The following is a 12,931-nucleotide window of genomic DNA, read 5'->3' as shown; positions in this document are numbered from 1 at the left end:
GAATTTCTTAAACTTATTGTTTAGATGTTGCAATTGAATACTGGCAAAAGTATTCAGTAATAAAGTTGCACAGTCTTGTGAACTTTCAGTTAAGTAATAATCCTTCATGTAAAGCTTATAAGAAAAATATGGAATTAATCAAGCAAAACTCATAGTTTGCTGATATTAATAAAGAAAAACATACATTTTGCCAATTTAAGGAGAATTCAGTTTCATAGCTTTTACTTCTTATACATCTTCCCAGAGACCTCCAAAGAGATATAATTGGCTTCATATTTGATCCATGTTATTCTCTCTTTTTGCATTAACCTGGGCCACATTGTCCTAAATGCTTCAAGGCTTTCATTGGCTCAGTTGAACATAAAATAAGCATTCATTAACCTAAAGGTTTACTCTCTTTGGGAGGTCCAAATCTATTTATGGGGCAATTTCTTTCCCTTACTTACTCCTCAGACAACAGGTGTAATTATTTTCTATCCCACCAGCTACATTATTTACATTTTGACTTCTTAATTTCCAGAAGATTCCTGATAAAGTAAGTATACTCTAAATGTCCGTTTAAGTAAGTTCCAACTAAATAAGATTCCTATAATAAAATTTGATTTCTCGTATGTATTATTTTATTGTAGATGCCTTACAGGAAGGGTTCCCAATACAATGGCTGGGTGGGAACAAATGCATCTTAATCACATCTGTATTCACCTTCCCTATCGATTTCTTACACTTTTTTAAAAAAAAATGTTTGTAAACAAATTGGAAATCTAAAGCAAACTACCCAAACATTACCTTGTTTCCAAAAGTAGCTGTGAGGTATAAATTTGATTCATAAGCTTCCTCAGAACATAGAGAGTTATGGTTGTAAGCTAATACTTTGTTAAAGGTAACCTTTAAGCTTTAGCCCAGAAGAATTTTTTTAAAAAAAGCAGTAGTAATATGAAGTCCTTGATGATGAGATAGCATTTTAGAAAATTGGTGCTTTCTAACTTCAAATTGCTGACCAAAATATGTTAAGACGCACTGTTGCTAAAAATGAAAGATTTAGTGATATATTTGAAAATATGTATTGTACAAAATTCTAATGCAGAAATGCATAAAGGACTTATCAATGTGACTCAGTCCAAGGTATTATTTCTGCACAATTACTTCTATTTCACATATTTCGTACTATTTCTATTTTTATGCATGAAATACTTTCTTAGATCCATTCAGATAGTTAAAATTATGCTATTTCATCCATTCTGATAGAGCCCATTTGCTCTTCATAAGAGTTTTTTTCTGGTTATCTTGGTAGATTACCAATACCAAAACAAGTCAAGGGAAATACAGCCCCGCTCCTTTTACCAGATAATGCTGATCATGATTTTCCTTCATGACATGACATTCCATAGTGCTATATTTTACCTTCTACTAATATGCAGGAAGGTACTGAGAGGTGTCATCTGGAGTTTTGGTATGCAGTATTCTTAATACCTGGAGCTCTATTGAATCTTACTATTCAACTTTAACAAAGTAATTTGTACTGTTAAAAATTGTTTAAGTTGGATAAGAACTGGAACAGAGCAAGCTGAAAAAGGAGTAGATGCAGGGGTGAAATTTGATCGGTTCTGTCTGGTTCGGGCGAACCGGTAGCTCCGGCGGCGGGAGGCTGTGCCAACCCACCCCAGACATCATCACATCCAGTTTTTGAAGCTCTGCATATGTGCGCACACTCACATTTGCGAACCAGTAGTGAAAATAAGTTGATTTCAACTCTGAGTAGATGTTAACTGGAATCAAAGATGAAAATTTAGCCTGTTTTAAAGGGAGTTTTACACCCTTTGAAAAACTTACAATCTTGAATCTTTGGGTGTTGTTGGATTCACTGGGAATAACTACATTTAGAAAGATTTTGCACCATTATGCCTGATACAACCTCTTCTAAGCTAGCCAGACTTAGCAACCATTATACATGCCTTGATTGCATTCCACATTGATACAATAATATACTCTACATGAGGTTACCCTGGAGAAGCTTCAGGAATTTGTAACTGATATAAAATGCCACCTCTAGGATACTAACTGGCACAAGGTACAAGATATATATTATAAAATATCTGCAAATTTTATAAATTGCTAGAGTAGATTTATTCTGAGGTGTTGATATTGTTCAATTAAATTAAGTTTTAAATCATTTAAGGCCCATTTATCTCCTATTTTGAATTTACACAACTGTTAAGACATGCAGAAGAAACCTCTGTTGTCAGAGCCCTGTCTTTCTGGTTCGTAGGGAAGGAGTATTGCATGAGCCACTCCAATCCAAATATTTAAAAAGCCTGTACAGGTTTTTTCCACCAGAATTTTAATTAGGATTTATTTTATTGATAATTTTAAGGTATAACCTTATGGCTTATACTCTTTCTTGCTTTTAAATTAGGTTATCTGGTTTGGTTATACACCCATCTGTAAAGCTGAGATATAATTCAAATAAATAAATAATGCCAGATATGTGTACAGTTATTATAACGTTCTGCAAAGATCCAGATTCAAAGGACAAAATGTGATTCAGAGTTCATGAAGCATCTGTCAGGAATCCCTTAAATCAGCTGCAACATTTCTGGAGTTACAAGGATGACTCTGTAGCTGATCTGGGACAGCTACACAAATTTTGTTTAAGATATTTCTAACAGATGTGCCTGTATGAACTCTAATCACATTTTATGTTCCAAATGTGGAGTTCAGCATATTCCTTATATCTTAAACATTTTGTTTCTGTTACTTCTTTTCAGTTCACTTAAATAACCAATAGGCCTCAACAATATCCATATTCTTCTAGACATCATATTACTAAAATATATACTATAATACTATACACTCCAGAATCAAATAGGTATGGCAGCGATCTGGTGGGATATTTCCCATAATAGCAATAGCAATAGCAGTAGACTTATATACCGCTTCATAGGCCTTTCAGGCCTCTCTAAGCGGTTTACAGAGAGTCAGCATATTGCCCCCAACAATCTGGGTCCTCATTTTACCCACCTCAGAAGGATGGAAGGCTGAGTCAACCCTGAGCCGGTGAGATTTGAACCGCTGACCTGCTGATCTAGCAGTAGCCTGCAGTGCTGCATTTAACCACTGCGCCACCTTGGCTCTTAATGAATATGATTTTAAAAAGTCACAATTGATATCATTAATGTTCAAAATAACAGAAAGAGACAAAATATGTATTTAAGAAGAAGTTATTATTATCCCAATATAATAAAGGTCTTTGCTGACAAACCTTTATATATTATCTGTAGAAATCCTGGAAAACCAGTGAAATGCTAGATGATTGGTAGACTAATGATACTGCTATCTTCCAAAAGGAGAAAATGAAAGAGTTGGGGAATTATAGATCAGCATTCTATAGTTTAGTTTTAGACCACCCAGAGTTGCCTTCGATTTAGATGGTTGACAAAAAATAAATGAAATAAATAAAATTTGATCCCAATATCTGGAGTTGATCATAAATAATTTATAAGTACTTGAAAATGTGTGGTAATTACAACAGTGTATGGATTTGTCAAAAAATAAATCTTGCCAAACTGGATATATGTTATCTCATTATGTTATCTCATGTTATCTCATTGTGAAGTGGTACATAAGTCTAAGTTAGGGATGTCAAACTCGATTTCATTGAGGGCTTCATCAGGGTTGTGTTTGATCTCAAGGGGCCAGGGTGGGCATGGCCAGTTCAACATCACTCAGGTTGGGGTTGGTTATGGTGGCCTGAGCACTCTGCCAGTGAAAATGGAGCTAAGGAGGGCCTCTCCCGAGCTCCATTTTCACTGGCAGAGGCACTGCAGGCCGGTCCTTCACAGTTTCCAGGGCAACCTCGCGGGCCAGATCTAAGCATCCTGTGGGCCTTGAGTTTGACACCCCTGGTCTAAATGCTATCATTATCTTCCTTGGTAGAAGGAAGGAATGCCACAGAATATGATATAACTTGATTTCAGCAAAGAATTTAACAATGTATCCCCATTCTTTGTGATTAGGAAACCGTTAAGAGGGGACTGAATAGATGATAAATAGATACAGACTCCTTGAAAACTGTACTCAAAAGAGAACTCAACAGTGATTCAAAAACAAACTGGAGTGAACAACCTCAGTTCTAAGTCTGGTCAACAATACTACTTGGAAGAAATAATAGAGGAAACCATTGTCAGATTTGCAATGCCACAAAATTGTTTGAGATAGCTAATAACTTAGATATCAGAAATATAATTTAAATCAATCTTAAGTTAGAAAAACAGGCGAATGTAAATAAACAGAGACAAATGTAAAGCCATACACTTACAGAAAACAAAAATCAAAAGCATAGTCATAGGATACTACATTTCTGTCTTGGTGCGAGTTCTTGCAAAAATATAGTCTTGGAATAGCGGTGGGCCTTGAGAAAAGATGAATGAATAAAATGAATAAAAGGGGGCATGACAGCTTTTTTTTAAGGATCTGAAAGGGTGCTGCATATAAGAAGGCTATGGGCTGCTTCAGACTGAAGGACACAGAATAATGGATTTAAGCTACAACCTAGAGGTGACGGGCTCCTCTTTACTGAATAGTTCAACTGGAAGCTGAGGAACCATTGGTCAGGGATGGTTTAACATAAATTCATGGGGTGGGGATGGATCAAGATGGTCTAAGTGATTCTAGAATAAAGCAGAGAACATTATAATACACCATACCAATTTGAAGCTTAGCTGATGTCACCTAATTAATGGAGCTGCAGTATTAAAGACTACCTACAATTTATAGCAAAGTTTGTTCTGTGATAGACGATACAGAACTCTGTGTTCTTCTGTTTAACTTGGTTTCTTGGTTTTGTTTTATTTTATTTTTTTTAACAAATTTATATGGCTGCCCATCTCATGGAAAGTGACTCTGATTATAATGGAAAGCCAGGCACAAACTTTCCATATGGTGTAAGGATTTTTGTGCCTCATAATTTCTGACTAATCCCATGACTAGTAGTACTGAAATAATCTGAATAAATGACACATAAAATTTTACGCACAATAGCTGCACGAAGAATAATTTATCATTCTTTTTCCCTCGTTTTCTGCACAGAACAGCCACAGCCAGCTAGCACTCTTTTTAATTTATTTTATGCACAAAACACTCAGAGCCAGATAACATTTCAAGGAAAATTCAATATTTATGCTAAACAAAATGTGATTCATTTCCCTTTGCTTAGATTTATTTTTCTTACTACTATTGGTCGGTATCAGTAATGCAAATAAAATAGTAAAGCAACCAGGCCCTACTGTTTTCCATGAAGTTTTTACTTTTAAGTTAACAAAGTGCAGATGGTATGGGAATGGTCAAGAAACCCCAGAAAAACTAGCAATGGCTACCTGCTGGGGGAAATCATGTAGAACATGCCCCAGGGGCTGTTTCTTATGATCTCAATTGCAAATCATGAGATGGATTATCAGTCTCATGACTGATCCAAGCGAGTAGAAAGCTTCAGAAAAGAGAGCTTGTAATAATATTTAAAGTAGGCCTGCAGAGATTTTACATGCTGAAAAAGCCTCATAAAATGTAATGTCAAGTAAATGTTCATAGTTATTTTTTTCTCTAAATATACCATGTCAGGGGAATGTGTGATTGTTTTATAGGTCAAGAACCCTAAACAAATTTAGAAAGGAGTACAAATTGGCTTTTCTATTTCAATGCATGTACTATTGGTATTCAATAGAATTATCTTGCCAATGTACTCACAAAACAGGCTTTCTATTCCCATTGAAAGGTACAGTATTTAAGTGCAACAAACTTCTATTCTATTAAGGAGTCATTCTAAACAGAGACAAGAAAAATGAGTTCCAGTAAAGTCAATTGGGATATGCTTCTATACAATGCACTTGGAATGAATACGATAGTTTAATGAAACGATCCACTTCAATGCAATCTGTTGCTAACCTCCAACAATTGATGAAAGTTTTTTTTAAAAAAAGAAAAACGCTGAAATAAATGTTGAGAGGGGGGGGAAGTCCTGGTGATTAATTTTAACAATTGCTCCCACCTTAATTTCTTCAGAATTAAATTAGAGGGTGCAAGTGATGTGTTGAAGTGAAATCTTCACCATAAAAGCATGCAGCAGTAATGGAAGAATTAAAAAAAAGTAAATGAAAAAGTTAAACGAAAGAGAAATCGTAATTTTGGGGAGGAGCAATCAACTTGAACCTCTGTGTTGGCAACAGCTACCCAGAATCTAATTAATTCATTTGCAAAGAAATGAATGCAGGATATGCTGCAGAACTAGGATTTGAAGCCTGTTTACACGAGGCAAAAACCAAACACAGTAAGTCTCATTGAATCCCCCTCCATAAATACTTCCAACTCAACGCAGCCAAGATGAGGACCGAACCCTTCCGTTCTCTTATCCTGCATGTCAACTGTATCCAGGAGCAACCTCCAAGAATGTGGGGGGGGGGGAGAGAAACAAGCAGGGCACCCAAGGATCCATATTCGCAGCCTCAAAACTTGCCATCCTCTCCCTTTCATCTGTCACGAAGACAGTCGGCGGGGGCGACTGTCTCCCATCCCCGGATCAACATTTCCCCAAACAGAGAAGGGGGCCGGCTTCGCTCAGCCCCTTCGGGATCGGAAGCCATCGCAAATTCCCTAGAAAGAAGAAAAGCCGCGTACGAGGCTCTCCAGGGGCAGCTGCCAAACAACATGTGGCGGATGGAAAGGGGAGAGGGGGGAATTCTACGTTAAACGAGGCGGTCGGTATCCGGATTCTCCCCGGGTAAGGGGTAAAGTCGAGACCGCGAAAGAGGCAGCGCGGGCCCCCCCTCTTACTTACGTATCTATTAATAAGAGTCCTGAGGCGGCTGCAATCCATGGTGAAGCGACTGGCAGCTGCTCCGGCGGCGCCCTCCCTTCGCTGCTCTCGCCCAAGGGGGGGATTCTTTCCGCCTCGGCTCGAGCTCGGCTCACACTTCTGCTTCCCGCACCCACGCTGGGATTTCTACCTCACAGCAGCCCCGGTCGCAGCCCTGCCCTGCCATGACCTGTCGGGTATTCTTGGCGGGAGCGTCTCGTCTCTCGCTCCCGCTCTGTCACGCGTGCAGCGGGCTCGCTCGCCTTCCCATGTGCGCTCCGGGTCCGCGGTGCCCGAATCGTTCGCACCCGCCGGCACGCACGGCAGCTGGCTTCGGAAGGAGGCGGAGGAAAGACGAGGCAACTTTGCTCGCGGAGAGAGAGAGAGAGAGACGGGCAGATGGCCGGAGAGCGAGCCGAGGTTGCTTCGCTCTTGCTCTCCTCCCAGAAACTTCCCGCTGCGCTGGGCCGATTCCTGCGCAACCCCCGCGAGCCCCGCTCGCTTCTCCGTCGGGTTTTTTTTTTCCTCTCTCCCTCTTCTTTGATCTTTCCCTGCTAAGCCAGGCAGCTCACGTCATACGGCGCGGGCGAGCATGCGCGGTCCAATCTCCTCGCCAGGAGCAGCACACCCTTCCATCTCCGCCCCGTTGTTTCCCACAAGTGCTCTCCTGCTCGCCCCGATTTCCAGGACTGCCGGAAACAAAGTCGGAAACGAGGTTGCCTTACGCGCACCTTAAGGGACGGGGGGGATGGCCGAGCGCGGTGCATTGGCAGGACTAGATGGGAAGCTCACCAAGCCCCTGACAGTTAGAACAATTAATCAGTGGAGCAACTTTCCTCCAGAAGTTGTGAATGCTCCAACACTGGAAGTTTTTAAGAAGATATTGGATAGCCATTTGTCTGAAGTGGTGTAGGGTTTCCTGCCTAAGCAGGGGGTTGGACTACAAGACCTCCAAGGTCCCTTCCCACTCTGTTATTCTATTCTATTTTCTCCCTCTGGGCTCATCGACGTCCAACAGAACAAACTTCAGAAGCGCTCAACCCGAGATGGTGTTGTCTGACAACTTCCGACGCGCTCTTTTGCCCGCTGGGCCGTTGAGAGCTTGGCCGGTCTGAAATAACCATGGAGGGGAAATGGAGGGGGAGCGGAAGAAGCCGGGGAAACAACGGCGCCTTTTGTTCAGCCGAGAGCGCAACTGTAGTTTTTCTTCAGATTCCGCCCAGGCTGTTGTTTATTTCCTCCCCGTTTCCCTCCCGGACACCTGGCGAAAAAGGCGATTCATCTCGCGTTCCCGCCCCGGCCTGATACTCTCCAAAAATCCTCAAAGCACCAAGCTGGGGAAAGTTGGCGTGAAAAGCAAAGGCGAGCGTTCCAGATCCCCAAACTCCCAACGCTAAGACGGACAACGCGCGAAGCCCCGTTTGTCAAAAGCGCGTGAAAGCGATTGAAAGTTCAGGAGGGGAGAGGGGCGCAGCCTGGGCTGGAGGGCAAGGAGCATCCTGGATACGCTGAGTTATTGCCAGAAAGAACCATGAAAACAAGGAAGAGTTTTGTAGCACTTTGAGAGAGGCATCCCTTAAGCCTGTGATTTGGGAATACAGTCATCTCCATACTGGGTGTTCTAAGTAAACAAATACGGGATCCCTAAATACAAGGTGCCCCTTCATGGATTACTGTCTTGTTGTGGTGAAGGGGCTTCATAGCTCAATGAAGCTATGAGCTATGCAGTGCAGAGGCACCCAAGATGGGCAGGTCATAGCTCTGAGAAAACGTGATCCACTGGAGGAGGTAATGGCAACCCACTCCAGTATCTTTGCCATGAAAACCCCATGGACAGTACCAAAAGGCAAAAAAAAGGGGGGCCTGGAGGAACACGACTTGGGTGGGACACGACTTCACAACTAACAACAACAAAATACAAAGTGGTATCAATGCCCTTTCCTAGAATCAGTGATGCAAGTATAAACGTTAAAATAAACAAACCCCTACAAATAGCTGTCCCCATCTTAAGTTATTAATAAACAGAAGGACAGACTGTGAATTTTTGGAAAGGCAGCGCATTATATTTCACCCCAAAGCACTGAAATAAATAAATAATAACCATGTTCTGAAGATGATGACTAATGATGATGGCTGCATTTGTACTGCTCATAAACTCACAGTTAATGTAACTATTCCCCCTCAAGCCCTATTACGTAGCTCATCTTGAGGAAGGGGGTTGCTCTGAAAGGGATGAGCAAAGAATGCCAGAAGTGTACTCCATGCCCAGCAGGTTCATGCAAGGTAGGAAGGTCATTCCAGGTGCTTGGCTAAGTCAAGCAGGCATCTTTATTAGGCAGCAATGATATAGGGAGATCCTGGAGATGGATGATCACATCGTTTCAAAATGCCTGGGATAGGCAGTTGTAAATGATTCATATATTACCAAGGAAGCCACAGGGATAGACAAGATAAAGCGATTGACAAGTCAGTGCCACATGATGGGGCTCTCAGATAAGAGGGTACTCAGTATATTATTGAGAAAGACCACCGGATCATTTGACATTCTAATGATGTTTATGATGCAGCTCAATTAAAGCTTTCTAAATGCATTGTTCCTTCATAGACATGTAGGAAAAGACGATCCAAAACTGCAATGTTGTGCTGTGGAACCCAGGGAATTTCTACAGTGAAAAATGAAATGAAGAACATACTGACATCTTAGGCATATAAATGGAAATGGACTGGAATTGGACGAGTCCAATTGGTCGAACCATGTGGTCCTGTCCACTATTAAACCATCTTTCTAAGCAGTCTCCATGTTTCTAGTGTCTTTTTCCCCACTTGGAACTGAACCCAGATGGACATTTCTTCCAACAGAACGGTTGCAGTAACTGGGCATGATTAGTCTAGTGAAGAGAAGGACCAGGGGAGACATGATAGCAGTCTTCCAAGATTTGAAGGGCTGCCACAGGCAGGAGTGGGTCAGCCTATTTTCCAAAGCACCTAAAGGCCAGACAAGAAATAATGGATGGAAACTGAACAAGGAGAGAATCAACCTGGAATTAAGGAGGAATTTTCTGACAGATCAACCAATGGAACAAAAGAAGTTGCCTTCAGAAGTTGTGGGAGCTTCATGACTTGAGACTTTCAAGAAGAGATTGGACTGCCATTTGTCAGAAATGGTGTAGGGTCTCCTGTTTGAGCAGGGAGTTGGACTAGATGACCTTCCAACTCTGTTATTCTGTATTCTGGACACACTGAAGTCAGAAAATTTTACTATTTAGTGTGTGTGAGGGGGTATGTGAGAGAGGGCCTTTCAATGAGTGTTGATTTCTGGTAAATGCCTAGACAAATCCCTGCAGTTTTCTTGGCAAGATTTCAGAAGTTCAATGGATTTCCTTGCCATTACTTTGTTCCTAGGGACCAGAGAGGGACTGACCCAAGATCACCAAGCTGGCTCTGTGCCTAAGCTGGGACTGGAACTCGCTGTCTCCAGGTTTCTCACCTGGTACCTTAATTTGATTAGCACAAATTGGTTCTCATGCTTATTACTAAAGGTCATGTTAAAGAAGAGATAGTGTTGCTTTCAGTCTGGAAGGACACAGTAGAGAGTGTATTGGGGTACAATGTAGTCAGTTATCAGATTAACAGATTATATCAAATAGACTCTAATATGATGGTTATCCCAGTTTATGTTCCAGCCATTAATAGAAAAATAGGGTGCTCTTATGGTCACATTCAATCTGAAATTGACAGAATGCACAAGCAAGATGTGCTGCTTGTAGTGAGACCCTGGAATGTCAAACTTGAAAGCAATATGGAGGAAAATGTACCATATTCCTCAGAGTATAAAACGCACCAAGATTTTGAAGAGGCAAATTTTAAAAAAAGTTTTTGCGCTCTGCAGACCTCCCAAAACAGCCCATTTTTCACGAAAATGGGCCTGTTTTTTGAAAAAAAAGAGGGGGGCATACATAGCCTTTAGGGGGCTTGTAGAGTGCTCCTGGGAGCAAGGGGGGGCAAAAATGAGCACAAAATGGTACGGTTTTTTTGCAAAAACAGGCCCATTTTCTGTCAAAAGGGGCATATATAGCCTTTAGGAGCACTCTTTATAGAGTGCTTCTGGAGGCTGGGGGGCCATCCCCAGGCCCCAGGAGCACTCTGGAAGCCTCCTAAAGGCTATGCATGGCCATTTTTGCCAATGGGACAGGGTTTCGGGAGCCCAAAAATGCTGTATTCAGTCTATAAGATGCACCCAGATTTTCACCCTCTTTTTTGAGGGAAAAACGTGCATCTTATACTCTGAAAAATACAGTAGTTGGACTAGAAAACAAAAATGAAGCAGGTGAACAATTTAGCAGTTTCTCCCAGTCCAATTATTTCTTCACTGCTGAGATAGTTTTCAAACTACTAAAATGACACCTATATTTATGGATATCACCAGACTCAGCACAGAAATGTGGTAGGTCCCCCCACACCTTTTGGGCTAGATCAGTGGTTCTCAACCTTCCCAATGCCACAACCCTTTAATACAGTTCCTCATGTTGTAGTGACCCCCAACTATAAAATTGGTGCTTTGGTTCCTAAGACCATCGAAAATATGTGTTTTCCAATGGTCTTAGGCAACCCCTGTGAAAGGGTCGTTCGACCCCCAAAGGGGTCCCAACTCAGGTTGAGAACCACTGGGCTAGATGGATGGACTTCAACTACAGCAGCAATAGGGGTGCAGTTGGAAGTCCTGAAGGGTTGGGTATAGATTTTCCTGGAAAAAGTTGCCAGGACTCAACACTCACTTGATGGTTCATCATCAAAAATCAATCTAACTATGATTTTGTCAACCTGACTTTAGGGATTTACACGCCACAAGTTCAGATGTTTCAAAATGTCATTGATTAGATAGTGGCGCACTGTTGAGGAAACACAATGATTGTTTCCTTGAAGTAGGAAAACACGTTACAAATAACATTTTGAAAAAAGAAAGCTCCGTTTCTTAAATTTTCATAAATGAAAATGTAAGAGAGGCACAGCATCAGAGCATCAGATTAGATCTGTGGTATGATGGCTGGGTGATGGAAGAGCAACAATGAATAGCTCCCTCCAGGTTATATTTTTGCATAAGATGGGAAGGAACAAAAGAAAGGAATTTGGATGTTGCAGGTCGTAAAAGAAACTTAGAGAGCAAGCCTTCAAATACCTCCTCTTGCAAAGGAGACAAAGTGAGAAAAAACTTTATGTGTTTGATTATCGTTTGTTATTTGATATTTTGTGTTTGTTTATTGTTGTGTGATAGGTTCCCTCCCCCACTTTTTGGGCTAGGGTAGGTTAGTATTGATGGGATATAAAGAATTTGTTGAATTAAGCAAAAATAATGTCACTTAATTTCTTTATTTCAATGCTAGCAAAACATATTATCTTCTCCATGCTTCATGCCATTATATTTGCTTCAAAGTCCCTCTATTCCCTCCCTTGCTAGGACAAAAATAAACATGAATGGGAAGTAAATGGAGGAAAGAAAGGAGTAAAAAGTGATGTGTCTTAGGATATTTGTGGGTACAGTTTGTCCATCAGCATTTGTAGTAACTCTGTTCCTTGGAATGACTAAGAATCTCTCCATTGTATCTAAGGATCTGGCAAGCAGCCTGTTACTGACCTACTTTCACTTCCCTAATCACTGATACATTTTTTTTTCTTGGTGCTACTCCAGAAGTTAAAACAGCATATTTCAATATGGTTAATAAGTAGAGAGCAAGCATTTCCCAGACTAGGCCCTGGATGCTGCCATCCTGGAAGGATGATGGGCTGAAGTGCAGAGTATTTCCCTGTAAGAAACAGCCAGTCCTTACTGGTTCGGACCAGTTTGGCTGAGTAGGTAGTAACTCGACCTGCCACGCCTCTAAACCAGTTCTATCGGCAGCGGCACCATCTTGATTTTCGGTTCTGCGCATGCGCAGAACGATCTTCATTGCAAAAATTTATTTCCCCCCCTTTTCTAGCGTTGTGCGCATGCAGGGACCTTTTAAGATGCAAATATGAACGCATGCATAGCTGGCAGTAATACTGGTAGCAACCCATCCCTGGAAACAGCCCTTTTAATTCTATTTGCTG

At 41.2% G+C, this 12,931-nt stretch overlaps 1 protein-coding gene across 5 annotated transcripts in view; it reads right to left on the bottom strand.

Annotated features, from left to right (window-relative positions):
• ATP11A (ATPase phospholipid transporting 11A) overlaps window positions 1-7,388 on the bottom strand; it is a 135,624-nt gene extending 128,236 nt beyond the window's left edge. For 3 of the 5 annotated variants that reach the window (XM_087726460.1, XM_087726461.1, XM_087726459.1), the window contains exon 1: window positions 6,827-7,386. In XM_087726460.1, coding sequence (XP_087582586.1) covers window positions 6,827-6,865 — 39 coding nt within the window. In that variant the 5' untranslated portion in view covers window positions 6,866-7,386. Of the gene's footprint in view, window positions 1-6,826 lie in introns of all 5 variants that reach the window. The other 2 variants (XM_087726462.1, XM_087726458.1) reach the window with 2 other exon arrangements.
• Window positions 7,389-12,931: the final 5,543 nt, after the last annotated feature.

This window comes from Thamnophis sirtalis, unplaced genomic scaffold (genome assembly GCF_051295495.1).
Source record: "Thamnophis sirtalis isolate CommonGarterSnake01/CBP01778 unplaced genomic scaffold, rThaSir2_p1.2 scaffold_12, whole genome shotgun sequence".
NCBI lineage: Eukaryota > Metazoa > Chordata > Lepidosauria > Squamata > Natricidae > Thamnophis > Thamnophis sirtalis.
This window is presented reverse-complemented; position numbering and strand designations above follow the sequence as displayed.